General features: G+C 41.8%; 1 protein-coding gene across 4 annotated transcripts in view; it reads right to left on the bottom strand.

Annotated features, from left to right (window-relative positions):
* LOC149264395 (S-adenosyl-L-methionine-dependent methyltransferases superfamily protein) overlaps window positions 1-27,833 on the bottom strand; it is a 287,352-nt gene that overhangs the window by 76,038 nt on the left and 183,481 nt on the right. For 2 of the 4 annotated variants that reach the window (XM_089428055.1, XM_089428064.1), the window contains 6 exons: window positions 19,604-19,717; window positions 4,092-4,210; window positions 3,762-3,879; window positions 3,463-3,596; window positions 3,028-3,163; window positions 2,732-2,801 (listed from right to left, as the gene is read on the bottom strand). In XM_089428055.1, the coding sequence (XP_089284181.1) occupies window positions 2,732-2,801; window positions 3,028-3,163; window positions 3,463-3,596; window positions 3,762-3,879; window positions 4,092-4,210; window positions 19,604-19,717 (691 nt within the window). Of the gene's footprint in view, window positions 1-2,721; window positions 2,802-3,027; window positions 3,164-3,462; window positions 3,597-3,761; window positions 3,880-4,091; window positions 4,211-19,603; window positions 19,718-27,833 lie in introns of all 4 variants that reach the window. The other 2 variants (XM_089428059.1, XM_089428071.1) reach the window with 2 other exon arrangements.

Genomic DNA, 27,833 nt, shown 5'->3' with positions numbered 1-27,833 from the left:
AACTGTTTAGAATCTACCCAAACCCTTTCTGGGTATTCGAGATCTCATGTGCCCCAACCTCTCCACCAAATTTCGTGGCTAGAGCACATCCGATGCTACCACAAATAAATAGTTGAGTCTTCAACGACCGAGATTAAGTCCCTAATCAACAACTAAGATTAGATTTGGCTTGATCCATGTCATTTAGAACCTTCTAACCCAATTTTATATTAATACCCATTAATATTTTTATTTTTCTAAGTTTAGACTTAGGAACCCATTAAAAATATTAATTATTTTAATATCTCTCTCACTGGGTAGAATTTCCCCAAACCATTTCTGGGTCTTGGCAATCTCATGTGTTTTAGCCTCTCCACCAATTTTTATGGCTAGAGCACATGCGATGCTACCCCAAATCAATAGTGACATACCACGTGATCCTTTACTCCATCAAGGATCACCCTCTTGGCCTTCGTCATTTCTCCCTTGTACTTCTTTAGTGGATCTGGATCTGCAGGCTCAACCACCACGCTGTCGACATAGGCCTTGAGAAAATGCTCATCTTGAAGGCACGACATCCTTGCCTTTCAAATCACATAGTTGGATGCCCCATCCAACCTATCCTGCTCTCTCAACCCACTGGCTGCCATCTCCTCTCTGTCTCTTACTATTGTTGCTTAGTCAATAAGAAAACGAACTTCTTGGTGAGAAGTCTACTAAGGAAAAAGTTCCTCACTGTTCTTCTCGTCCCTTTTCTGACGTCTTTCAACCCAACAATTTGCCTACTGAAAACTGTCCCACCAGCTCTTTCCTCACGTTGAGGCTCCGCGTTGCTCCCTCTAGCTCAACAAGATTTCAATCTGGAAGTCTTTCCTCTCTTGTCAACTCACTCAAAGAGAGACTTTCCTCGAAAATTCAGCGTTCCTGGCCTAGATTGCGCAATCCCTCTGGGGATTCAAACTACTGCCTCTTGCAAGTATTCGACCTTCTTCTCTGCTCAACACTAGCCTCTCCAGCACTACTCTTCTTGTCTCACCTACACTGCTTCGATACCATGTGAAAATTCCTAAACCCAGAATCCCTACTGCAACAAACTGATGTTCCTTCTCCTACTTGTTAATCCATACAAGTTATTTACAATGTTCTATAGTAAAAATCAAAGTGAGTACTTCTACAGCCTTCACTTAACTAAAAATAATATCCCGAAACACGAAACTGAATAGGAAAAGATACAACACAAGTGACACAGTTATTTGTGGACAAATGTCTCTGGAAAACCCCAATGCGGGAAAATCGGTACAGCAGATCTGAGGGTTTTTATTATTAAGCAGAAGTTATTTCTGAATACAAACTCTGGATGCCTTGTTGGAAATCCAATATAGAACATATCACTCGGCAAAAGAAATTAGTGATATTACCTCACTCTACACTGCAAGTCCCAGCTGATCCAACAGTTGAACCAATGAGTCCCAGGCTACCTTTGCGTTGCCCCTATGCAGTCACCACGTGGACCTGTGTCACTGCCTTTAAGGCATTGCGTTACCTCTTTGCTGGATCGATTTGCTCTCAGGAGCTTCGACTTCAGCCCTCCCTGCTTAGAACGTCAAACCCCCAGCGAAATCTCGGACTTCTAATAGGAAGGCACTACGTTGCTCTGCGTGAGCCCTTCGTGGCTCTGCGTCACCCTCATTGGGCACTGCATTGCCTCCTTTGCATCTTTCTATGCTTCTCTATTGTGTATTCTTGGCTCCAGAGAAGATTCTCCAACCAAAACTATCTCTGCCCCTTTCTACATGATCGCCACGAAATCACTGCGCTGCTCTAGCCTCAACAATTCGATCTGACAGATCAACTCTCTATGTGTCTTCCAATTGACTTTCAAGCCTCCTTAAATAATCTTCTTGTTGACATTCAACGACCCAGATTAGAATCTAATCAATGGCTAAGATCATTTCTGCTTGATCCGCGTCTTCTTCTAGAAATTACACCCACAGTTAGACTAATACCCCATTAATTATTTAAATTTCCTAAGTTTAGACTTAGGGATCCATTAAAAATAATTAATTATTTTAATAAAACTGTCTCCGGGTGGAATTTCCCAAAACACTTTCTAGGTTCTTTGGAAAACATGTGCCCAAGCCTCTCTGCAAAATTTGAGACTTAGAGCACATCCGATGCTACGTGCATCCCCCAAGTGGCATGCATGCAAATGCAATAAACTATTCTTGACATGGAAGAGTGCTCCATAACCATCATCCCAAAATAGCAAGTGGTCCACAAGTGCTTTTTTTAACTTAATGACATTATTCCTAGATTAACAAGCCGACAACTACACTATTAGGATTCATGAACAGTTTCAATGTTTTGATTGCTTGTTCATTATGTTAATGTCATAAGTTTAGCTTGTTGAAGAGGTTATTTTGCGAAGGTTATGCATGCCAATCTGTTAAATCGATGCTTATGAAGGTTTCGACAGATTAATCAATACACAATGCTGATTTTTCTCCAAGACAGATGTTGATAATGTTTGCACTAATCTCTATTTATTGATACATGAGTTCTGATCTCTTGCCATGACAACTTGTATTTATCTCTAAGTGATGCACACAGTTTCCAGTGCTCAAAGGTGGGACACAGAAACTGAAACTAGATAATATCATACATGGAACTTTCAATTAAACTATAGTCTGAAAGTTGCTTCTATAAAAAAGAGAAAATATTATAGGCAAAAAGAGAGAAAACCTATCCGTGCCAGGGAAAAAATTGAAGGCGTGTGCATTTTCTAGATGCCATGCCTTGTTAGACAGTAATGCTCGACAATCCTGTCCACAAATACAGAGCTATTAGTGCATTTTAACAATATATTAACTAGTCCATGTATCTAGTCTCTGAAACCATTGCAGTTATCAAGTTCCAACATGGGAAAAACCATTCCAACCAAATGTCTATGCACAGGAATTTGCCTTATCAGTGCAGCTGAGTTGTGATCAAAGTTTAAAATTCTGATTCCAATATACCAGTAGCATGGTTATTATTCTACATATTTACCTGTTTAAAACTCTCCCAGCCACAGCTCACATAAATTAAAGCTTCAGGCCATGATGCAGTTTCATCCCAGTTGGTTTTGCTTTCTTTTTTAACACTGGCTTTCTGAGCTCGCATAAGCCATGGTCTTTTCTCAACCCTGCAATTAGGAATATAGAAGGGAAAAGGAGAATTAAAGGGTTCAAGAATCCAATCTAACACTGCATAACTCTAAAAATAATGATGCTTCCAGTACTTCATGTAGTCAACTCTTCACTCTAAAAGTCCAACTGACATGAGATAGCAATATGAAATGAACAATAAAGAAATATCATTTGCAACCAAATATAAACGTGTCATAGAATTTAAAAGTGATTGAAATATTATAATAATAATAGTACAAAGGAAAAAAAAAATGGCCTGCTGAAGTCAAGCAAAACCATAATTTGTTGATTCTACCTGTTAGGGACCTCTACTGCTTCCTGCCCACGTAATGATGCTATTTGTAGAGCATCAATTACAGAAGCATCCAGACCTTTCCTTGGAGGATCAACCACCACTATGTCTGAACTCTCTAACCAATGGATTGGAGCCTGAAACAGTGATAACCTAGGCTCAGAATGAAAATTTCATTTGAAACTTTAGAATTAACAGTAGCAACAGATGTGAGTAAGAATATGTCCTGGTAATTAGTAATGGGTAGATATAACCAACACATCAACAACCTGTGCAAACACTTGAAATTTGTAAACTCTCACCACTGAGACATCAGCACAGTGCCAACTAATGCTGCAGTCTAGTGACTTTGGCAAACGAGCAAGTGACTTCTCAAACGGTAGCTTTGATTCCTTATTAATCTCTACACACTTCACTGTCCTGCCATACAATCAGTTATGTAGAAATTTGTTTAAATTGTACATAAGGCGCCTCAAGTTTCAACCAAGTAAAGATGGAATATGGAAGGAAAAATCTTTGAAAAGCAATGCTTTTGTCCATTAACTGCACTATTCCCTTCCACGTTTTCAACTCTAAAACATCTAAAGGTCATAGTACATAGTACATACCAAATGAGGCAATTCATAACTCACCTGCACTTCCTTCTTGAAGCTAGAGAAAGACCAATTATACCGACTCCTGCATATAGCTCAACAACTGAGCTTCCATGCTTTACATATTTCCCTAGCTTATAAAGCAAAGAATTAAATGCCTGCAAGAGAACAAATTCCAGATTAGATCCGAATTTAGACCAGATTCCAGAATTGAATGATTTTCACTAAAATGCTCTCTGACTAGATCCATCAACTCTGGGGAATGGATTCGTGGATCTCTAGATCCGATACAGATTCAGATATAGATCTGCTTGGATTCTCTCAAAATCTGCACGAGGTTTACAAAAGGCAAAGATCTGTATCAAAAGGATATAAGTAGAGGTGGAATAGGGTGGAGAAAGACTCACGTGGTCCTTCACAAAATATGAGAACTTAGTCAAGAATACACACCTGAGTATTCAAACTATGCGCACAAATACCAGGCTGAGCAGGTTGATGAGGCCGTCACAAGATACACACAATGGAAATAACCTACAGCATTCTCCAAATGAGAATAAAAGCTAGCAGAAAATGATCTTACTGAGGATTATAAAAGTTGAAGAAACTAATACAATATGTTCAACACACTGTTATAGAGAAGGAACATCCATGCCCTTCTGACACGTTATGTGACTTGCATTGGCACTAATCTTCCTACCTCATGGGCGTTACAAGTAACAATCCACAAAAGACAATATGATGTGAATTACATATGTAATGAGTAAATGGGAGTTACATTGTCACATACATAAATTCCTATGTTGCGTAGGGACCTGTCCCCACCAAAAAATCCCTCATACCTGACATTCCAGCGTTTTGGGGACTTTTTCAGGGTTTGGGAACATCCCCAATTTTTTCGGGATGTCATCAGGCACTTGGGGATATCCAAGCCATTCCCAATCTGTCCTGAGCAGAATTTGGGGACTTTTCAGGTATCATTCCGCCATTCCTGAGGGAAAAAACAATACATCTGACGCAATTTTGACTGGGTTTATTTTTCTGTTTTGATCAGGGACGACATGGTGTGGTGGGGTCAATGAGTAGGCACTCCACATATTAGGGCAAAGGACCCCCAATTCTACATGCTTTTTATATCTAATTGTTATGAATAAAATATATTAAATATAAATAATGACGATAATTGTAATAATGATTAGTTAATTAATAATTAGTGTTGAAGAGGTATGTCTAAATGGGACATGACTTTCCATGAAGAGGCACCTGCCTAGTATATAAGCAAGCCCCTCACTTTCATTTGTAACATCATTCTTATTCATACATTTAATATATAATCTTGTATCTTCAATGGAGATCTACATATTCCAAGTCTTCTGGAGTATTTAACTTGAAGAACGAACTTTGTTCGTTCCATTTGGTATCAGAGTTGTTCGATCCTATGGCTGCTCAACTGTTGCACAAGAGCCTCATTCTTCGATCCAAGTCTTTGACCATCAAATTCATCAACATCGTTGCCATTGAAGCGTTTCGCTACCAGAATTTGGAGTTTTTCCAAATTGCCATTTAGGCCTTTAGCCATTTACAAAAGTTATTAACAAAAAGAAGTCATTATATAATTAAAAAATATATATAGGAACAAAAAAAACAATTCGGGAATGAAAAAATATTTAAAAAGAAAAAAAAAAAAGACTTTAGAAAAAAAAAGAGACATAAATTAGAAAAAAATAAAAAAAATTGCAGAATAAAAGGATCTAAAAAAGGAATAGAGCCACATATGTTTATGATGTATACTTCATAGGAAAGAAGGTATAAGTCAAGCATCCAAGCTGGAAGAAGAAAAAGAAATTGGGGTTCGAAGCAACAAGTTATATAGGTTGCAACTCAAATCACCAATGGCACTGATAGGCAGCAACTGTAATGGTGAGAAGGAGCGAAATGAATTATGGCACAGGCGAATGGGGCACTTACACCATGGAGCACTGAGGATGCTCAGAGAGACTGTTACAAGGGTACCAGTCCTTAGTAGTGAACATGATGACTTGTGCAGAGGATGTGTGCTAGGAAAGTACGCTAAAGCAGTTTTTTCCAGAAGTAACAATAGAGCAGAGTGTGTATTAGGATTAATACACTCAGATATCTATGGTCCTATGTCCACAAGGGCTCTTAGTAGTGGCGAATACTTCGTCACCTTTATCGATGATCACTCAAGAAAAACCTAGATCTATTTCTTAAAGACCAAGGATGAGGTCTTTGATCGTTTCCGAGAGCTTAAGGCTATTGTTGAAAATATGACAGGGAAAAAAATAAAGGTATTGCGTTCAGATAATGGTGGAGAATATACAAACAAAGACTTCACATATTTCTGCGCAAAGGAGGGCATCAAAAGAGAGTGGACAACTCCATATAATCCGGAGCAGAATGGAAGAACAAAATGTTGAAGTTTCTAAGTTTACCTAGTTTAAAAACCCTTCATGCACTTTTTCTAATTTATTCCTACCTACTTGTTATTTTTCTTTAACAAGTTATTTACAAAGTAAATACTAAAAATAAACACCAGTGCATGCTCAACAAATACAGATCGGCAACTAAAAGAAACAAGAACAAACACACCACATGACACCATTATTTTTGAACCAATGTCCCCGAAAAAACCCAATGTGGGAAATCCAGTGCAGCTATCTGAGGGTTTTCTTATTAAGCAATATCAGAGTACAATCTGGATGTCGAAACTGGCCTACCAAACAAAGAATTTCCTTGGCAGTAATACCTCTCAGTTTCTGACAAATCTACTAGCTAAAACCTCGGATAATCTTTCCAGCAGCTACTCAGCACCAATTTGCCCCAAAAACCCCAGCGTCTACCCAATTTGGACTGCGTCAGCTTCTCCTAGCCGTGCGTTGGCCCTGCGTCAGCCTTCCTTGGCCTGCATCAGCCCTAGGAGGCCCTGCGTCAGCTCTGGGAGCCTCTGCGTCAGCTACGCTGGCCCCTCTGCGTGAGCCCTTGCTAGCTCTGCGTGAGCCCTTGCTAGCTCGGCGCAGCAATTGGCTACCTTTGCGTGGCCCTGCGTGAGCCCTCGCTGGCTCTGCGTCACTCTCCTTGGTTGTTGCGCTGCTCTCCCAGCACACTCTCTGCCTTCTCTGTTTCTCTGTACTCAATGCCCCTCAGTTGCTCTCCCGATCACTGATTCTATCTCTCTTAGCAAACCCCGCTCTAGAGAATAGAATGACTGATCACTCTGGTGTGTTTTCCAAGTGACCCTCAAGCCTCCTCTTATACTTTTCCTGTTGACATCTCAACGACCGAGATTAAGTCCCTAATCAACGACTAAGATTAGATCTAGCTTGATCCATGTCTTTTGGACCACTCTAACACAAATTCATATTAATACACATTAATATTTTATTTTCCCTAAGTTTAGACTTAGGGACTCCATTAAAAATATTAATTATTTTAATATCTCCTGATCTGTTTAGAATCTGCCCAAACCCTTTCTGGGTATTGGAGATCTCATGTGCCCCAACCTCTCCACCAAATTTTGTGGCTAGAGCACATCCGATGCTACCCCAAATCAACACTCCCTCTTAGCGAGGACTGTGCTCTAGCAATACTCCTCACTGAGTATTACTCTGATCATCTGGCATTGGTACCTAAGCTGATGTTAGGCCTTCCTGCCCAACATCCTCTACACTGCTGCCTCCTGTACTGCTGCCCATGGTTCTGCCACTACCATTGTTGCATCTGTATGACATCTCCCTCTGCATCCGTGCTGCCACTGGTCCTTTCTCCCAACACTGCATCCGCACTGCACTTCCTCTCATCATGCTGCATCGCACTGCCCACTGTTGCACTGCAACTCAATTACCGAGAAGTAAGTAACTGATCTCCCAATTGACCTCCCTATTGGGTTAGAAACACCCTCTGATGCTGAAGCTCCCTCTGCCGCTGACAAGTGCTCCCTCTCTGACCTCTGCGCTACTGCAACAACTCCCTACATCTCACACCGTTGCATACCTCTTTGTGCCTTCCTGCACTGGTGCAACACTCCTGTGCCTCTTGCACGGCTGCAGCCTGCTAACTCTGCGTTGTCTCGGGACTCTTGCACTGTAGCTCTCTTTGCCGCTCCATCCGCATCCGTCTCTACCCACTCAGCCAGTCTTGCTACTCCTTGTCGAGGCTCCCGTAGCAATTTCTAATCCAAGAGACTAGGTACCTCAAGGATCCTGATTCCTGCCCCTCGTCCCCTGTAGTCCGCCTAACTACAGCTCGATGTCTCCCCACTTCTGCTCAAATGGCATGTGTGCACTCATGGCACAGTCATCATCTGTCAAAACTTCCTTCGTTGCCCGTGTTGGCGCTGCCTTAGTCTCAGAAGACTCTCCCTTACTCTTCTTCCTTGGGAACTGGGTCGCATAATGACCCATCTCCCCACAGTGGAAGCACTTGATCTTGGAGAGATCTTTCTTCTTTCGCTTCTCCTGCTTTCCCTCAGATGTTAGGGCCACATCATCCTCCTCCTGCTTGACCTTGATCACTTTGCTGCTGCTACCTGTCTTTGACTTTCGTCTGATCTCTTCCTGGCGAAGAGTTGCCCATATCTCGTCCCAAGGTGGGAGAGTCCCTCTGCCCAAGATACTTTGGACAAACACTTCCCAATCTTCTGAGACAATCTTCAGGGTTGTCCTCACCATAAGCCCCTGATCCAATGTCGCTCCTATAGCAGTCAACTGGTCTCGAATCTCATTCAGTCCTCCAAGGAAGGTGTCAATCGATTGACCCTTCTTCATCTGATACGACCTCATCTGGTTCTCGAGCAGGATTCTTCTCTGCACAGAAGTATGCTAGTATAGGTTCTTGATAACCTCCCACATCTCAACTGTCATTTCCTTCTCCGCTATATGTGGTACCACATGATCCTTGACCCCGTCAAGGATAATGCACTTGGCCCTCGCCATCACCTCTTCGTACTTATTGTTATCATTGGGGTTGACTGGGATAGCTATAACCTTCAAGGCGAAGTTCTTGACACGATTCCTGTCAAGCAATGATAAGATTTTGGCCTTCCAGACTGCAAAGTTGATGTTCCGTCTAGTCTATCCTAGTCTCTTACCCCGTGTAGTGTCATAACACTCCTTTATTTCCCTCCTAGAAGTTCTCTGTTCGACTCCTCTGTGTCTCTACTTCCCGTCTGGAAGTTATCTTCTGGACTCCCTCCTGATTTCCCTCCTGTAAATCCTTCTACCACATGTTGAGATGCCCCCTACTCTGATCGTCTTGTGCAACTACACTGCTGATCCAGGTTCCTCGGCTAGAAACCCTCGGTAACAACTCCTTTGGCCCTGCTCTGTCAGGTACTGTTCTGACTACAGTACCTCACCAGCTCCACTCTGCAATATTTCTGCAGCCTTCTAGACTCCAACAACTGCCTCTCTGTGAACTGCGTCAGCCCCTCTCTGCCTCACGCTGGCTCTGCGTCACCCCAGATGGGTCTGCATCAGCCCTGGGATGCCCTGCATCAGCCCTCTGGCCCTCTACGTCAGCAACGCTGGCCTCTCTGAGGCTCTGCGCAGCTCCTGGCTTCTTCTGCATGGCTCTGGCTGGCTCTACGTCACACTTCTTGGCTTTTGCGCTGCTAGAAACAGCTTTTGTCACCTCGAGACAACTATTTTCTATTGCTATTACTCCACTCGGCTGATGTCTTTTAGTCTTCCTGTGAGCTGCAATCACGCCCTGATACCATGTTGAAGTTTCTAAGTTTACTAGTTTAGAAACCCTTCATGCACTTTTTCTAATTTATTCCTACCTAATTGTTATTTTTCTTTAACAAGTTATTTACAAAGTAAATACTGAAAATAAACACCAGCGCATGCTCAACAAATTACAGATCAGCAACTAAAAGAAACAAGAACAAACACACCACATGACACCATTATTTTTGGACCAATGTCCCTGGAAAAACCCAATGCGAGAAAACCAGTGCAACTATCTAAAGGTTTTCTTATTAAGCAATATCAAGGTACAATCTGGATGCCAAAACTGGCCTACTCAATAGAGAATTTCCTTTGCAGTAATACCTCTCAGTTTCTGATAAATCTACTGGCTGAAACCTCAGATAATCCTTCTGGCAGCTACTCAACACCAATCTGCCCCAAAAACCCTAGCGTCTGCCCAATCTGGATTGTGTCAGCCTCTCCTAGCCTAGCGTTGGCCCTACGTCAGCCTTCCTTGGCCTACGTCAGCCCCATAAGGCCCTACGTCAGCTCTGGGAGCCTCTGCGTCAGCTATGTTGGCCCCTCTGGTGCTCTGCGCAGCACTTGGCTGCCTCGGCGTGGCCCTCTGTCAGCCCTTGTTGGCTCTGCGTCACTCTCCTTGGCTGTTGCGCTGCTCTCCCGGCACACTCTCTACCTTCTCTGTTTCTCTTACTCAATGCCCCTCAGCTACTCTTCCGATCACTAATTCTATCTCTCTTAGCAAACCCCGCTCTAGAGAATAGAATGACTGATCACTCTGGTGTGTTCTCCAAGTGACCCTCAAGCCTCCTCTTATACTTTTCCTTTTGACATCTCAACAGCAGAGATTAAGTCCCTAATCAATGGCTAAGATTAGATCTGGCTTGATCCATGTCTTTTGGAGCACTCTAACACAGATTCATATTAATACACATTAATATTTTATTTTCCCTAAGTTTAGACTTAGGGACTCCATTAAAAATATTAATTATTTTAATACCTCCTCGTCTGTTTAGAATTTGTCGAAACCCTTTGTGGGTATTGGAGATCTCATGTGCCCCAACCTCTCCACCAAATTCCGTGGCTAGAGCACATCCGATGCTACCCCAAATCAACACAAAACAATTGTTGGGGAAGCCAAAGCTATGTTGTTTGATCAAGATCTACCTAGGTATCTATGGGTAGAAGCTTGCAGCACATCAGTGTATATCCAGAATAGAAATCCTCATAGATCATTGGGGAAGAGAACGCCCAAAGGAGTTTTCACAGGGAAGAAGTTGGAAGTCAGTCATCTCAGGATATTCACAAGCGTGGCTTATTGTCACATTCTAGACGAGAAGCGCAGTAAACTGGATGAGACTGCAGAAAAAGGGTATTTCGTAGGGTACAGCGAGACCTCAAAGGCATATAGAATCGACATTCCTGGCAGCAGGAAGATTGTAGTAAGACGGGATGCAAAGTTCATGGAAGGTAGAGATTTCAGGAAATCTCATGAGATACCTGCAAAAGATCAGTCACGAGAAGTTCCGTTAGTCCAAGAGCAGCAGGGGCAGCAAGAAAGAGAGGCAGGGGGAGATACACCTGGATCAAGTACAATGACCAACACCAGTATCTCCTCGGAAGGAGGAAATACAGATGATTCTCAACAGATGGAACGACAAGATCAGGAGGAAGAGTTGGTTGAGCCTCCCACCACCAGTGGTAGAACTAGCAGAGAAGTATGACAAACACTGAGGCACGCAAAGGAGTTTGTTGGAGCACCTAGAGCCGAGAAGAGGCAACATAGACAACCAGACAGATACCAAGCATTGGTTGCTTAGGTTGAAGGACCCTCTAGCTTTCAGGAAGTTGTTCAACACCATGTATGGGTGGATGCCATATTGGAACAATACAATTCCATCATGACGAATGATGTCTGGGAAGTAGTACCTAGACCAGAAGATAGCTCAGTTGTAGGATCACGATGGATCTACAAGATCAAGTATGCTACAGACGACAGCATAGAAAAGTACAAGGCAAGCTTCATGGCAAAGGGCTATGCTCGGAAAGAAGGAATAGACTATGAAAAGACCTTCGCCCCAGTTGCTCGATACAGCTCTATCAGATCTGTTATATACCTAGCAGCTCAAATGGGATGGGAGATTCACCAGATGGATGTCAAGACTGCATTCTTGAACAGAGTGATAAAAGAGGAGGTGTATATAGAACAACCCAAAGGCCTCGAAACTCACGAGAAGAAAACTCATGTTTGTAGGTTAAAGAAAGCCCTGTACGAGCTCAAGCAGGCATTCAGAGCATGGTATGGTCGGATTGATAGTTACTTGTAGCAGTTGGGATTTGTCAAGAGTGATGTTGATCCCAATCTCTACTATTTGTTGGTAGAGAATGAGCCACTTATTCTGGTACTATATGTAGATGACCTGTTCCTAACTGGGTCATCCAGGCTCATCCAAGATTGCAAGAAGAATCTTGAAGCCGAATTCGACATGAAGGACTTGGGATTGATGCATTATTTTCTGGGGTTGGAAGTTTGGCAGAAGAATGGGGAGATCTTCCTTGGACAAGGAAGGTATGCTACAGAAATTCTGAAGAGATTCAGAATGCAGGATTGTCGACCCATGGCTACTCCCATGATCACCAACTGGAAGAAAATAGATGCATCAGAAGACAAAGAAGTAGATCCCACCTTATACAGGCAGCTCATTGGGTCGCTTATGTATCTAGTCAACACTAGACCAGACATTTGTTTTGTTGTCAACACTCTTAGTCAGTTCATGGTGGAACCAAAAAGGGTGCATTGGGCAACAGCAAGACACATTCTTAGGTATGTACGTGGAATAGTTGGATATGGGTTGAAGTATTCCAAAGGGGAGGACATCAGTTTGAATGGGTTCACTGATGCAAATTGGGCAGGTAATTCAATAGACCGAAAAAGTACCTCAGGGTACTGCTTCAGTGTTGGATCAGAGATGATATCTTGGTGCAGCAGGAAGCAAAAACTCATAGCGCTGAGTTCAGCAGAAGCAGAATATATGCCAGCCAGCACAGCTATGTGCGAAGCCATATGGCTCAGAAAATTGCTTGTGAGCTTATTCAGAAAAAGGATGGAAGTGACCAAGGTTTACTGCGATAATCAGAGTTGTATCAAGCTCTCTAAGAATCCAGTACTTCATGATCAATCAAAACATATAGATATTTGTTATCACTTTATCAGAGACTGTGTTCAACGTGGGGTAGTACAGCTACAGTATGTTCCCACAGGGGAGCAGGTGGCCGATATACTCAGAAAGGCTCTTAGAAGAGCTAACTTCACTCAGTTCAAAGAGCAGATTGGTATGGTTGAAAAATTGTTTCAATAGCAGCAACCGTTTGCAGTGCAGGGACAGTTGGAAGTGGCAGTGCCAGCAGCAGCACAGATGCAGACATTCAGAGGGAGTTGTAGTACAGATGTAGCATTGGCAGTGGCAGCGTCAAAGGCAGCAGTACAGTTACAGCAACAACACAGTAGTTGGTGGACTGCATGTCAGACATCAGCAGCGCAGAGGATAATGCTTCATAGTCAGAGCATTATGCAGCAACAGTATATTGCTAGAGCACATTCCTCGCTAAGAGGGAGTGTTGATTTGGGGTAGCATCAAATGTGCTCTAGGCCTCAAATTCATAGCCTCTGCACTATCACTAAAGTCTCTACCCTGCTTCTGACTCGGCTCTGTGTCAACTGCACTGCTGCCAACACTAGCTTTTCGTTGCTCAGTATCCGACTACTACTAGCCACTGCATTTGTCACTCTGGCACCTGAATGCACAACCTAACACTGGTCCATCCTGATATTGTTGACTATGGGCTCCTGTTGCAAGGTCTTGATCCAAGAGGTGGACTCCTCAAGGATCCTGCCCATCTGTAGTTCCTTCAAACTACAGTACTAGATCACCCCACCTCTCCCCTGGAGGTATCTGGGTAGTCATGGCAAAACTCCTCCTCGACCTTTGCAGTTGCAACCTCCAGATCATGTTTCTCGTCGTTGTCCTTCTTCTTGAGAGGACACTATGTAGCGTAGTGACCAAATTCACCACACTGAAAAACTTTTGATCTTTGAGACGTCCTTCTTATGCCTTCGCTGCTCCTGCTGCCCCTTTGATGCAAGGGTTGCATTCTCCTCCTCCTCCTTGGGCTTCGTCCCACTACTGCTGATGCCACCAAGTTTGCACTTGACTAAGTCTTGCCTCATCTCTTACTGTTGAAGAGCAACCCACATCCCTTCCCAATCCGACAATTTCTCTCTGCCCCGGATACTCTGGACAAATACTTGCCATTCTTCTGAGACTAAATTTAGGGCCAACCTCACTATCTCTGTAGGTTGAGATGATGATCCTACAGCTGCCAACTGATCTCGGACTTCTTGAAGCTTCAATAGGAACGAGTCCATGTGTTCCCCTTTCTACATCCTTGCAGATCTCATTTTCTTCTCCAAGTACATCTTTCGTTGCTCGGAAGATCGTTGATACAACATAGCCAAGGAAACCCACATCTCTTTGGTCGTCCCTTTGCCAGTAATGTGACATACAACGTGATCCCTCACTCCATTGAGGATCAACCGCTTGGCCTTCACCATTTCAGCCTTGTACTTCTTGAGCAGATCTGCATCAGTAGGTTCAACTACCACACTGTCGACATAGGGTTTGAGATCATGCTCATCTGGAAGGCAAGAGATCCTAGCCTTCCAGATCACATAGTTGGATGCTCCGTCCAATCGATGTTGATCTCTCAGCCCATCAGTTGCCATCTCTGCGCAACTGCTAGGCTGGCCTACACACTCCCTGCTAGAGTTAAGTAGATCTGCTCATCGCTACTGTTGCTCAACAACTAAGAAATAGAATTCCTTGGCTCGAAATTCATTGGGGAAGAAATTCCCTCAAAAGGTGTCTTCTTCCTTCTTCTGACGTTTTTTTGCCCCAACAACTACTACAAAAAATTGTGTCTCACATGAATACTGCTCAGTGCTGGATCTGCTGCTGCACTACTCTCTCTGCCACTGACAAATCATGAACTGGAAATCTTACCTCTCTGTCAACTCACTCAGAGAGATATTTTCCTCAAGAATCTTGCCCCCTGGCTTGAACTACGCAATCCCTCTGGGGATTTGATCTGCTGCCTATGCAGCACTTTGATCCCCCTCCTCTTCAACGCTAGGCTCTTTCGGTCTGCTCTCTTGCTTCACTTGTGCTTTGATACCATGTGAAAATCGAGTGACCCAAATCCCTATTGCAGAATCTAATGTTACTTCTCCTACTTGCTAATTCTCTTACAAGTTATTTACAGTATTACACAGTAAACATCGAAATGAATACAACTGCAACCTTCACAACTTAAATAATATGCGGAAACAAGAACTGAGCAAGAAGAAATAACAAACACACAAGTGACACCGTTGCTTTTGGACCAATGTCCCAGAAAAAACCAATGCAAGGAAATCGTTACAGCAGCTGAGGGTTTGTATTATTATGCAGTAGTTTTTTAATACAATTCTTCGGATGCCCAAACTAGCAATCCTATACAATGTTGCACGAAGCGGGGACGAGGCGAGGACGTTTTTGGAAGCGGGGACGCGGAAGCGTCATTTTCCAAAAATCTAGGAAGCGAAGCGTCTGCTATATATATATATATATATATATATATATATATATTTTTACATTTATACTCAAAACAAACATCCCAAATACCAAATTAGTTGTAGAAGACATGAAAACATGCATATTTTTGCATAAATCAAGATAGATATAACATCCATTGTACATTAATGATTAATTATTCGAGCACCAACCATTTAGATGCATCAACCATCTAGAATCTATATTCTTCTCCTCTTGTCTAGCCTTTGCCTCTACCTCGATTGTCTAGGGATATTAGTCAACATTGCCCAATTTTGATCAAACTACCTAATTCAAGACTTAAAATATGGTAGAAAAAGCTTAACATGCTTGATCGATGATTTTGACTTGATTGAAAGGTAATTTTTTGCTAAGGGCGTGCCGCAGGACAAAGGAGTTCAACAATTAACACCACCAACACTAGAGTACATATAGGGCTTGGTGCTCTTGATTAAATGCTAATCGCATACCTTCATACTTGATATAATCTAATGAAATGCCACAAACCCATTGATCCCGAATTCCTGAAAACTGTTAAGTTTGCTGAATTTTGAATAGGATATGAAATTCTATTTTCTCCATATGAAGTCCAATGAGGCTGGAACCACTCTCAAACATCCTGAGTCATTTCATGGTAATGTTAAAAATTTAAGTAAAAGGATTAAAATGAAAAATAAAGGAGAATGTCACTTTTACTTTAAGAATTTAACATTACCATGAGGGAGCATCTGCTATATTTATATTTTTTTTGCCTTCATTCCTCACCCTAACCTAAGGTGGACCCACCCCCAACAAGCAAACTCACCTAAAATTTAAAAAAAAAAATGAAAAAAAACGATTTTCTAAACAGGGCGAAGCTTTTTCGGAATCGTACGGAAGCACCATGCTTCCGACGCCCGAAGCGTCATACGAAGCGCGCTTCGGAGGCCTGGAAGCGGTGCTTCCGTACCACGCTTCCGAATTTCCAGGAAGCGGAAAAAATTTCGGAAGCGGCGCTTCCATACGAGACGCGCTTTGGGGCTTGGAACCGGGGGGGGGGCACTTTGTGCAACATTGATCCTATACAGAGATCTAACTGGACAGAAAGATAGTGACATGATCTCACCCTGGCATTGGAAAATCCGGGACTGATCTGCACTAGAGATGAGCCTCTGCACAGCACTGTGTCACACCTATGCAACTAATGCGTCACTGCTGTTGGGATTGCGTTGCACCTCCTCTAGATCTTCTTCTCGTTGGAAACTTCGGCCCTCTGTCCTCCCAGTCTCACACCTCAGGTCCGGCACTAGATCCCGATTGTTCCCCATCAGAAATACGAACTCCCTCTAAAGCTCTGCACTACGACAACGTAGCTCTGCGTGGGACTGCACTGCCTCTTCGGACTACTCTCTGCCCTCTCTACCTTGCACTCTCCGGATCAAGAAAACTTCCTCCGGAAACTATCCTTGCCACTCACTGCAAGAAATATTCCTGATGACCACTCTAGCAACTGCTGCGCTGCTCTCTTGAGAAAATTGATCTCTGATTTCTTACTCAATGTGTTTTCAAAATGGCCATAAAGCCTCTTCTTATAATCCTCTCGTTGATCCATCAACAGCCCTGATTAGATTCTAATCAATGGCTCAAATCATTTAGACTTGATCCTCATCTTCTTCTAGAAGTTTCACCCCCAGTTTAATTAATACCTTTTAATTATTTTAATTTCCTAAGTTTAGATTTAGGCATCAATTAAAAATAATTAATTGTCTTAATAAAACTGTCTCCGAGTGGAATTGCACAAAAAAGTTTCTGGGTATTTTGGAATACATGTGTCCTAGCCTCCCTGCAAATTTTGAGGCTTAAAGCACATCAGATGCTACCAAAAATCAACAGAGAGAAAATTCTCAATGATGATTGGTGGTCTTATTGTAAATATGTTGTTTCTTTCACAGCTCCAATTGTGGAGTTGATTAGGTATCTAGATTTTGATTCCCCCACCCTTGGAGAAGTTTATGAATGTATTGATAGCATCGTAGGCAAGATAAGGCACATCATTCGGGACAGAAACCCCTCTTTGGAGTTCTTCAATGAAATTCACAAGATAATAAGGAAGAGATGGATCAAAGTCAATACCTCTCTTCACATGGCTACTTATGCCCTTAATCCAAAGTGGTATATGGAGAGACCAAACAAAGTTCTACCCATTTATGAAAGAAGTAAAACAAAGCTTTCTTCATGCCATAAGAAAAATCTATACGCCTAATGAAGCAAATGTAATGCGGGAACAATTTATTGATTTTGGTACCTTAAACCCTTCCACATTCTCTCATGCTGCAAGGGTGGACATCAACATTTATGCACAAAAGAATCCCTTTGGATGGTCGCAAATGTATGGGGGGGAAGCCCAAGAGCTTTGAAATCTTGCCTCACACTTGCTATCTCAGGTTTCTAGTTCATTGGCAGCTAAAAGGAATTGCTCCACTTATAGTTTCATTCACTATGCTAAGAGGAATAGGCTTACCTCTAAGAGAGCGGAGAAATTGGTTTATATGCATAGTAGTCTTCGACTTCGCTCAAGGAAGCGACTTGAGTATATAAAGGTCCCTGCCACAAGATGGGATGTTGATGTTAAGGATGCTTCTCAGATTGATGATGATGAGAATAATCCTTCACCAAATGCAGGTTTAGTTGGCATACCTTTGGATAGCATTATGGGTGATCTTGGTATTGATGATGGTGATGATGGAATTGGAGTGCCTAGCAAGGCTCAACCCAATATGGATAGTCTTGATGCCGAAGATTGCAATTTATGATCATCTTCAACTTTAATGTTATATTTTGGCCTTTGAGCATTTTTGGACCATGTATTACTTTGCCACTTTGGGCATTTGCCATTTTTTTTTACCATGTACTACATTAGGCATGCTAACAAAATGAATATTAATATGACGAGTTCTTTCATTTTTATTATGTTTCTTAAATTCAAAAGTGTCCCTTGAATCATTTACATTTTCAAATTTTCAGTTTTGAATTTGATATTCATATAATGAATTAAAATTTTTAATTGATTTTAATATTTGAACATTTTGATTTAATATTAATTCTGATTATTGAATGAATATTATTAATATATTTAATATTATAATATTAAAAGTGTCAAAAATATAAGAAATTTAAACTATATAATTAAAAAAATATTTTTTATTTTTATATATTTATATTTTTAAATTTTATATTATATAATATTGCCACTCCCGATCAGCCGTTTCCTGTAAATTGGGGAACCTATAGCCTTTCCAGACACCCATACCCAAGTTCCCAACGTTCCCCCGTTCCAAAACTCATGCAACTGCAACATATAAAAAATACAATTTTTTCAAAACGAAAAAAATCTCTCATTTAATTGTTTCAGGAAAAAACTACCGATTTTCACAACAATTTTCTGAACCTCATATCACTACCATCACTGCAAGCAAGGAGATTGATGGCAGCCTTTCACCTGTGATTCACTGTTATGCAATCAATCTCTTGGGTAACATGCGATCTGGTACAATTATGCTTTGTTGTAGCTTCCTGAATCTTTTGGTTGCCACTGCTTAGAATGATTTCCAATGTTATGATAGTTTATGTGCACTTATTTAGAATTTTATTCACCTGAGGCACACATTCACTTCACTTCTTTCCATTAATTTGTTGTTACAACTGTCTCTAGGATCTGATCCCAACCATTCTAAATTGTTATTAAAACTTACCCTTGCTTTTGACTGTTTACGAACAGCCCAAGAGTGGGTCCTTTGTGTGCTGATTGCCTCAGATTTTTTGCAGATTTATTGATTAGATGGAAGCATACACCCACTAGGGACACCCCCCTATGACTGGAAAAGCACCAGCCTGAACGGAGAGGCTTCCAAGTTTCAACCATCACTGGGGTTGGTTTGCCTACAGTTGCTAGGAGAATCTACCTATGCAGATTTGCACGATAACAGGGATCTGCCTACAACATCCTCACTGCTAAAGAAAACACCCCCTCAACACAAGATATTATTGTGTGAATGGGAAGAAGAACAAGAGCATTCATACACAAAGGCCACATTACCCAATAATTGCCTTTCCTTAAGAGAAAAAAGATCAAATATGTACCTTGAACAATATATAATACAAATACAGTGATACAATTCACTTTTGTTCAATTAGGACATACCTGACTATTAGCTTGCCCAAAGCTAGCAGGTGCCAAGCAAATGTCAACGCCTCCAATATGCTCCCAAAATTCTTGCTCTCCCACAAGGTGCCGCCACCTACCTCCAAATATTATCTGTGTCAAGATCAAAATCTGTGTAAGAAAGCATATGCAACACTTGCCATAAACCTGTTATTAGTCTTAGATATTATTACACCTAATCCTCAACACATGACAAGCTATCAACCGCAAGAATGACATGTGGATGTCATCCCATAGAAATTCAGTTTTAAGTTTTAACCAACAATCTGTAAATATTGGTGTTTTTAGTAGACATGACTCAAGGTAGTGTGAATACTTCCAAGTAGGAAACTTGTTAGGTGACTTAATCTACACCTATCTTGAACTGAGAACATAAAGCATAAACGCGATCCAAGCTAAGCTAGTACTTTCATAATTGGTGGTTTATTCTTACCACAGCCACCGGAGGAAGTGAAGAATAGTTACTCTGTTAATTTTAGGTATGTTCTATGCTTAGAGCAATTTATTTCAATTTTCACATTTAGCTCAATTAAAGTAAATTGCAGATAGAACATAAACATAAATTGCAGAAGACAAGCCAAGACAAGAGGACACAAGATGTGGCGCTAGCCAGGGACAAACTCCAATGTGGGGAAACCCTTGATCAATTCTTTCTTATATGTTCTTCAATAGTTCAGCAGAGAGAGAGAAAGAGAGAGTACATATACAACAGAAGTCAACACTTTGACTTATCTAAGTAAGAGCATAGATCATCTCTAAGAAGATGATACATGAGGTAGCTGAACTCGGTTGAAGACATGCTGCTTCAACTGATTCTCCAAGGTGACTCCATCACCATGATGCACCGATCATTGCGCTGCTCCTTCATCATCATGCTGCTCCTCACAATGCTGCACCCATCGTCATTATGCTACATCTCATCATGCTTCACTAATCATGACTATACCCATCACTGTACTGTGTCTCCTCCTGCTGCACTATACTGAGCTCTTCATTGCACTATGCTGCACCCAAATTAATGTTGCAATACCTCATCATCCTGTCGCTGCAATACCTCATCATCCTGCTGCTGCTATATGTCCATCATAACCATGCTGTCCCATTGCTGCAACATACTGCACCATGTTGCCTTCATCATGCCGCTACCTATCACATCATTATGATGCTACTTGCTGTGCACTGTGCTGCATCATTATTATGCTGCATATACCAGCCTTAGCTGCTTGCTATGGCTTGCAGCTAGGCTATAGTTCAGGTTCAAACATACAGCTTCTCCCTCAATGTAGAGACAGTTGTTACCATACATAATCCAGGCTGAACAATAGTCTTTAGACGTGGCTGCTAGATTTCCATTGTAGTGACTTAGGGCAGAATACAAGTAGCATATAGAAGGTAGTATATGCATCCTTCTAGACTGCGACCATAGTGTTAAGGACAGCGTTAGTTCCTATCATTAAGCCAACGTATATATCTTACAGCAGTGGATATTATGACAGCAGATTAAGGTCTCCTCATGACAACGTATCTGTGGTATAGAAGACAGCAGCTAGGGCTCATTTGAGGCTTCCTTTAACAGTGTATGGAAGCCTCCTTGCTGCGTTGAGGAGCCCTCTTTAAGGATAGAGAAAGAGTCTCTATCTATGGTGACAAGACCTGCGGCTAAGGCATGAAGACCTGCGGCTAGGGCTTGATAGAACATGCGGCTAGGGCAGAATAGGACTGCGTATTAGGGCAGCGTGTATAGGCCTTAGATCTCCCTGCTTGGACTGCGGCTAGGCATCCTTTAGACAGCGTATGAGGGCAGGTTAGGGCAGCGAATGGGAGCCTCCTTACTGCTGTTAGGGTATCCCTTTTGCTGCGTCTAAGGGTTGTCCCAAACCCTTCCAGAACAGCGTATAGATTAGGGCATGATAGGACTGCGTTAGAGTCAGCTGTTAGGCCTCCTTCACCGTGCTAGATCTCCCTTTCCTCCTGCGTCTAGGGCTTCCTCCTCTTAGGCTTCTCTTCCACTAAAACCCAAAACAAGTGGAGAGAAATCAAGAGTGAAGTGTGTGTCCAAATGACTATCAAGTCACCTCCTTTTATACTAAAACATTGAGCACATGAGGGGGTTATTTGGTTGCTGGCCAACCTTGACGAATTGTCCCATAACACAAATAAATTCATATCTCCATGAATACTTATCGGAATTGGATGATCTTTAGATCAATCCTATACCTCTCAATGGGAGGGATCCAAGAAAAATATCAGCTGCCATAAATAAGATGACCCACATGGAGTTTGGCCCTAGTTGCCAATTTTAACATACTCCAATCTTCATTAGGCATGGAAATTATTAGAACGGTGTCATAAGGTCAAGCTTTGCTCAATGTAAAGTATTGGCTAACTACACAAAGTCAAACTAAACAAAACATAAAGCAGCAAGAGTATTTGGGAAAACAGGATATTCCACACCCGATGAACACCTTTAGTAACCAATCACACAGCCAAATCAAACATCATAACACTAATATTTTTACATGGTTTAAAACTTTAACACCTCTATAAGGGAAACACTCCATGGCCCTAGCCAACATGGCCACATGAGGCAATTTTATTAAGGCAAAGGAAAATTTGTACATAATCGAGTTTCTCACAATCAATCATCAGGCATAACCATCCACACTCTTTAAATAGAGACCATGGACCAATCAAATGTTAAGGGCACAGATCAATAGCATTTAGTATTGAGGAGATTATGAACCGTCAGATCACTCTACGTCTAGAACATATCATGACCATCAAATTACAATGCAACTAACGCATACTAAAGAAACACACTTTTACCTAATAGACACATTAGACCAAAGTTGAACTTAACTAACATCTACATGTCTAAATATTCTAACCAAAAGAAATAAGGTTGAATCATAGTGTTGATTTGGGGTAGCATCAGATGTGCTCCAGCCACGAAAATTGGTGGAAAGGCTAAAGCACATGAGATCTCCAAGACTCAGAAATGGTTTGGGCAGAATCTAACCAGTTTGGGAGATATTAAAATAATTAATATTTTTAATGGAGTTTCTAAGTCTAAACTTAGGAAAAATAAAATATTAATGTGAATTAATATAAAACTAAGTTAGAAATGGTCCAAAAGTCATGGATCAAGCCAGATCTAATCTTAGTCGTTGATTAGGGACTTAATCTCGGTCGTTGAATTGTCAACAAGTATAAGAAGAGGCTTGAGGGTCAGTTGGGGAACACATCGAGTTGATCAAGAATTCAATTTTCTGGGGCAGGGCTTGTTGAGGAAATCGAAGGAGTGATCAGAGTCGCAGCTAAGGGGCAATGAATATAGTAGCAGAGAGGCAGAGATAGTACCGAGAGCATCAGAGTAGAAGCCGGGAGAGGGTTGATGCAGAGCCAGCTAGAGGCCACGCAGGGGCAGCCAAAGGCCACGCAGAGGCAGCCAAGAGCTGCACAAAGCTTGAGGAGGGCCAGCGTGGGAGACGCAGAGGCTCCAGAGGTTGACGCAGAGCCACGAGAGGCTGACGCTGGCTTGACATTGGGCCAGAGAGGCTGACGCTGGGAGATTTCGTGGAACAAATTGGTGCTGGAGAGCTGGATAGGGTGACGTAGTCCCTATCAAGTTAACGTAGAGCAACAGAAGTGTTGCAGAGTTGCTTGGGATCGTTCCTCTAGTGATTTAGCCGGAATATCTGTCTCCAACTGAGAGGTACTACTACCGAGGGCATTCTCTGTTGGGTGAGCCATTTCTGGCACCCAGATTGTATTCTGAAACTGCTTAATAATAAAACCCTCTGATAGCTGCATCAGTTTTCCCGCATTGGGTTTTTCCAGGGACATTAATCCAAAAATAACTGTGTCACTTGTGTGCTTGTTTCTTTCACTTGATGATCTGTATGTGTTGATATTATACTTGTATTTATTTTCAGTATTTACATGGTAAATAACTTGTTAAGTAATTGAACAAGTAGGAAGAAATAAATCAGATAGTATAGGAAGAATTTCTAATAGATAGACTTAGAAATTCCAACATAGAGAATGTCATATGAACTACCATGTTCAAGGACAAAGAATTTTATAATAAAGAAGCACGTATGACAAAAAACCTCATGAAGCAACTATGACAAAAAAGCTCATGAAGCACATAAGCATCTTTTGCAAAAAAATTAACAGTGAAACATAAAGTCAAATTCAAATATTGCATGTCTTAAAAAGCAAAGACAATTTAAACTGTGATGGAACCATTATGATTTTAATTATAATCAATTTAGAATCGCAGATGTTACCTATATAGTTCCCTTCAAATCCAATCTATGAGGAATTCTGCTTGTACGGTCCTTTGAAGGAGTATATTGAATCATTCAAGAAAAAACAAGAGATGTGCATTTTATAAATTCTATTAGTTTTGAGCAATCATGAAGGCATAAGTTACCCCACTCGGTCGACTTTTCCACCCCTCTAGTGTGCCTTCTACTTCTTGATAATTCCTCGTATTACGATGCATAGGTCAAGGGTTAGAACTTGCTCTTTATGATGTAGAATTTTGTATTACCCGCTGTGAAAATTTCAAAACTGAAATCTTATTGCAGAAACTAGTATTAATTTTTCTAACTGATAAATTAATTATTCAGTTTATTGCTACGACAACATCGAATTAAACACACTGCAACCTTCACAAATAAAATACTGCGGAAATAATAGCGCTGGAAACTGAGAAAATTCTAGTACATACACACACAAAAAATGACACTGTTATTTTTGGACAATTGTCCCCGAAAAAACCCAACTTGGGAAAACCGGTGCAACAGTAAGGTTTTTTATTATTATGCAGCAATGAAAAATTGAGTACAATCTGGATGCATAAACTAGCAATCAACTATAGAAGAAACTAGCCACAAAAATTAGTGAAACAAATTTTGTCTCACCTAACACTGATCCAGCTCCAAAACTGGCTCTGAAGGGGCTCCACGAAACTATTGCGTCAAGCCTGCGCAGCTACTGATATGCTCTTCCTGGAACTGCAACTGATCAAGTCATCTGCCCAATACAACCTCTGAGAATGACTCGCTAGTCCTTCCGTAAATCTTCCCGGCCTCCAGCAACTGAATCGACCCTCTATTTGGCCAAATCGAAATGTTTCCTCTGACTCTCTTGCATTGCCTCTACGCAGCATCACTGAGGAAACTCGACCCTCTTATAGTTGTCTCTCTGGGTCTAGAAAATCTCCTCCGAACTCACTATCCATGCCCCTCACTCACTGTTTCAATCTTTGGCTCTCCAACAACTGACTGCTACTACTCTAGAAATCGATCTTCCAAGGAAATCGAACTTCTGGTGTTCTGGTGTATCTGGTGTGCCTTCTCCAAGTGCCCATTGACTTCCTCTTATAACCCATTGTTGGAGTACCAACGACCAAGATGAAATCTTAATCAATGGCTAGGATCATCTTGGAGTCGAGCCACGTGAGTGTCTAGATGATTCGCACCTTGACTTAATTAATTTTGATTAATTAACCATATTCCCTAAGTTTAGACTTAAGAAATATTTAAAATCTGGTTAATAATCTAATTAAGCCATCTCTAATTAAAATTTCCAAAAATGATTTCTGGGTTTTGGAGATCTCATGGATTCTAGCTTCTCCCCCATGTTTCGTGGCTAGAACACATCTGATGCTACAGAAACTAACACTCCCTCTTAGCGAGGAATGTGTTCTCTCTCTAGTGCTGCACATCCTGCCACAACACCTTGTCTCTGTATCACCTCCAGTCATGCTGTTGATATTTGGCCATACTGCCCACCAACCATTGTGCAACTCTGATGTTGCATCTGTGTTGTTGCTGACATTGTTGTATTGTTGCCAACTCTGCATCTGCACTACAACTCCCTCTCATCTGTTGTTGTTGCAACTGCAACTACTACAATTGAGAAGCATCCAAAATATTGAATCAACTATGTTCAGTATGATGCATTTGTCTCCCAAGTCTCCGACTGCTACTAGTATCTGCACTCTCACTAAAGAATCTACGTTGTTGCCAACTCTACACTGAGCCACCTACTCTGCTGTCAACACTGTACTACGCTCCTTGGCATCTGACTGCTACTAGTCTGCAACTGTCACTCTAGTACTGATTTCTTCAACTGCCACTGATCCATCCTGTTATTGAATATTGTGGGCCCCTGTAGCAAGGTAATGATCCATGAGGTGGACTCCTCAAGGACCCTGCCCAAATCTGTAGCTCTCTGGGGCTACAACTCCAAGTCATCTCACCTCACTCCTAGAGGTATGGTTGCCAACATCACGAAGTCTTCCTCCAACCTATAGGACAGCTTGTTGATCTCAGCTAACGTTGCCTACAGGTATTGCTTCTCCGACTTGTCCTTCTTCCTGAGAGGACACTGCATGCTGTAGTGACCGAGCTCATCACATTTGAAGCACTTGACCTTTGACAGATCCTTTTTCTTCCTTCCCTGTTCCCCCTGCCCCTAACTGGGACCCTTTGATGTGAGGGCCACATTTTCCTCCTTCACCACCTTCGATCTGTTGTTACTACTGCCACTGATGGAGCTCTTTAACAAAGCTAGCCTCAACTCCTCATGCTACAAGTCTAACCACATCCTTTCCCATTCGGGTAGTTTGTCTCTGCCCAATATACTTTGGACAAAAACTTGCCACTCCTTAGAGACACGGTTCAGTGCCAATCGCACTAGCTCTATTGGTTGAGGCGTTTCTCCAACAACTGCAAGCTGGTCTCGGACCTCCTGAATCCTGGTGAGGAAGGGTTCTATGTCTTCCCCTTCTACATCCTTACGTATCTCAACTTTTCTTCTAGGAACATCCTCCGCTACTCGTAAGTGCCTTGATATAGCGTGGAGAGAGCATCCCACATCTCTTTGGCAGTATCCTTGCCAGCTATATGTGAGACTATATGGTCTCGAACTCCATCCAAGATCAACTGCTTCGCTCGCACCATCTCCTTCTTGTATTCCTTTAGCTGATCTGCATCCTAGGGAACTGCCACAACACTGTCTATGTAGAGATTCATGCCATATTCATCCAATAGGAAGGACATTCTAGCCTTCCAGATGACATAGTTGGAGGAATCCTCCAACCTATCCTGATCTCTAAGTCCAGCTATGGCCATCTCAAAAACTGTCGAAAACTCCCTCTTTCCCTCTGCTTGGCTACTACTCTGCTATTCGCACTCCCTTCTGGAATGCGCAGATCTGCTAGTTGCTACTGCCAATCTGCCTCAAAAAATCGAATTTCTGAGACTCGAAGTTCCCTAAGAGAAATTCTCCCTCTATTGTGTGTGCTTTTCTCTTCCACCCAACATTGGTTCTACAACTACAAAACCCTCTGCGTCCAACCAGAAATCTGCTCAACAAAAATCTAAGCTGCAACTACTCCCTCTCACGCTAGAATCACTCTCCTGGGCAATTCGACTTTTCTACCAACCTGCAACTGAAAAAAATCGAACCCTTGCCTCCGCAACTCGGCCTGCCTGTCAAGGAACTGCATCGCCTCTAAGAATTTCAACCTGTTGCTCCCACTATGCAATGAAATTCTCTTCTCCGCTTCTGAGCTTCCCAACTGATCACTCACGCTCTGATACCATGTGAAAATTTCAAAAATAAAATCCAAATTGCAGCAACTGGTATTAATTCTTCTAACTAATAAATTAATTATTCAGCTTATTGCTATGGCAACATCGAATTAAACACACTACAACCTTCACAAATAAAATACAGGGGAAATAATAGCACTGGAAACTGAAAAAAATTCTACCACACACAAAATAAAAATGACATTGTTTTTTGGACAATTGTCCCCGGAAAAACCCAACTTGGGAAAACCGGTGCAGCAATGAGGGTTTTTATTATTATGCAGCAGTGAAAATCTTAGTATAGTCAGAATGCACAAACTGGCAATCCACTACAAGAGAAACTGGCCAAAAAAATTAGTGAGACAAATTTTGTCTCACCTGACATTGATCCAACTCCACAACTGGCTCTGAATGGGCTCCACGAAACCCCTGCGTCAAGCCTGCGCAGCTACTAATACACTCTTCTTGGAACTACAATTGATCAAGTCCGCTGTCCAATCCAACCTCTGAGAATGACTCATTGGTCCCTTCTAGAAATCTTCCCAGCCTCCAGCAACAGAATCAACCCTCTATCTGGCCAAATCGAATTGTTGCCTCTG

Source organism: Pinus tabuliformis, chromosome 6 (assembly GCF_031772625.1).
Source record: "Pinus tabuliformis cultivar Carrire ecotype Pingquan chromosome 6, CPIR1, whole genome shotgun sequence".
NCBI classification, from domain to species: Eukaryota; Viridiplantae; Streptophyta; class Pinopsida; order Pinales; family Pinaceae; genus Pinus; species Pinus tabuliformis.
This window is presented reverse-complemented; position numbering and strand designations above follow the sequence as displayed.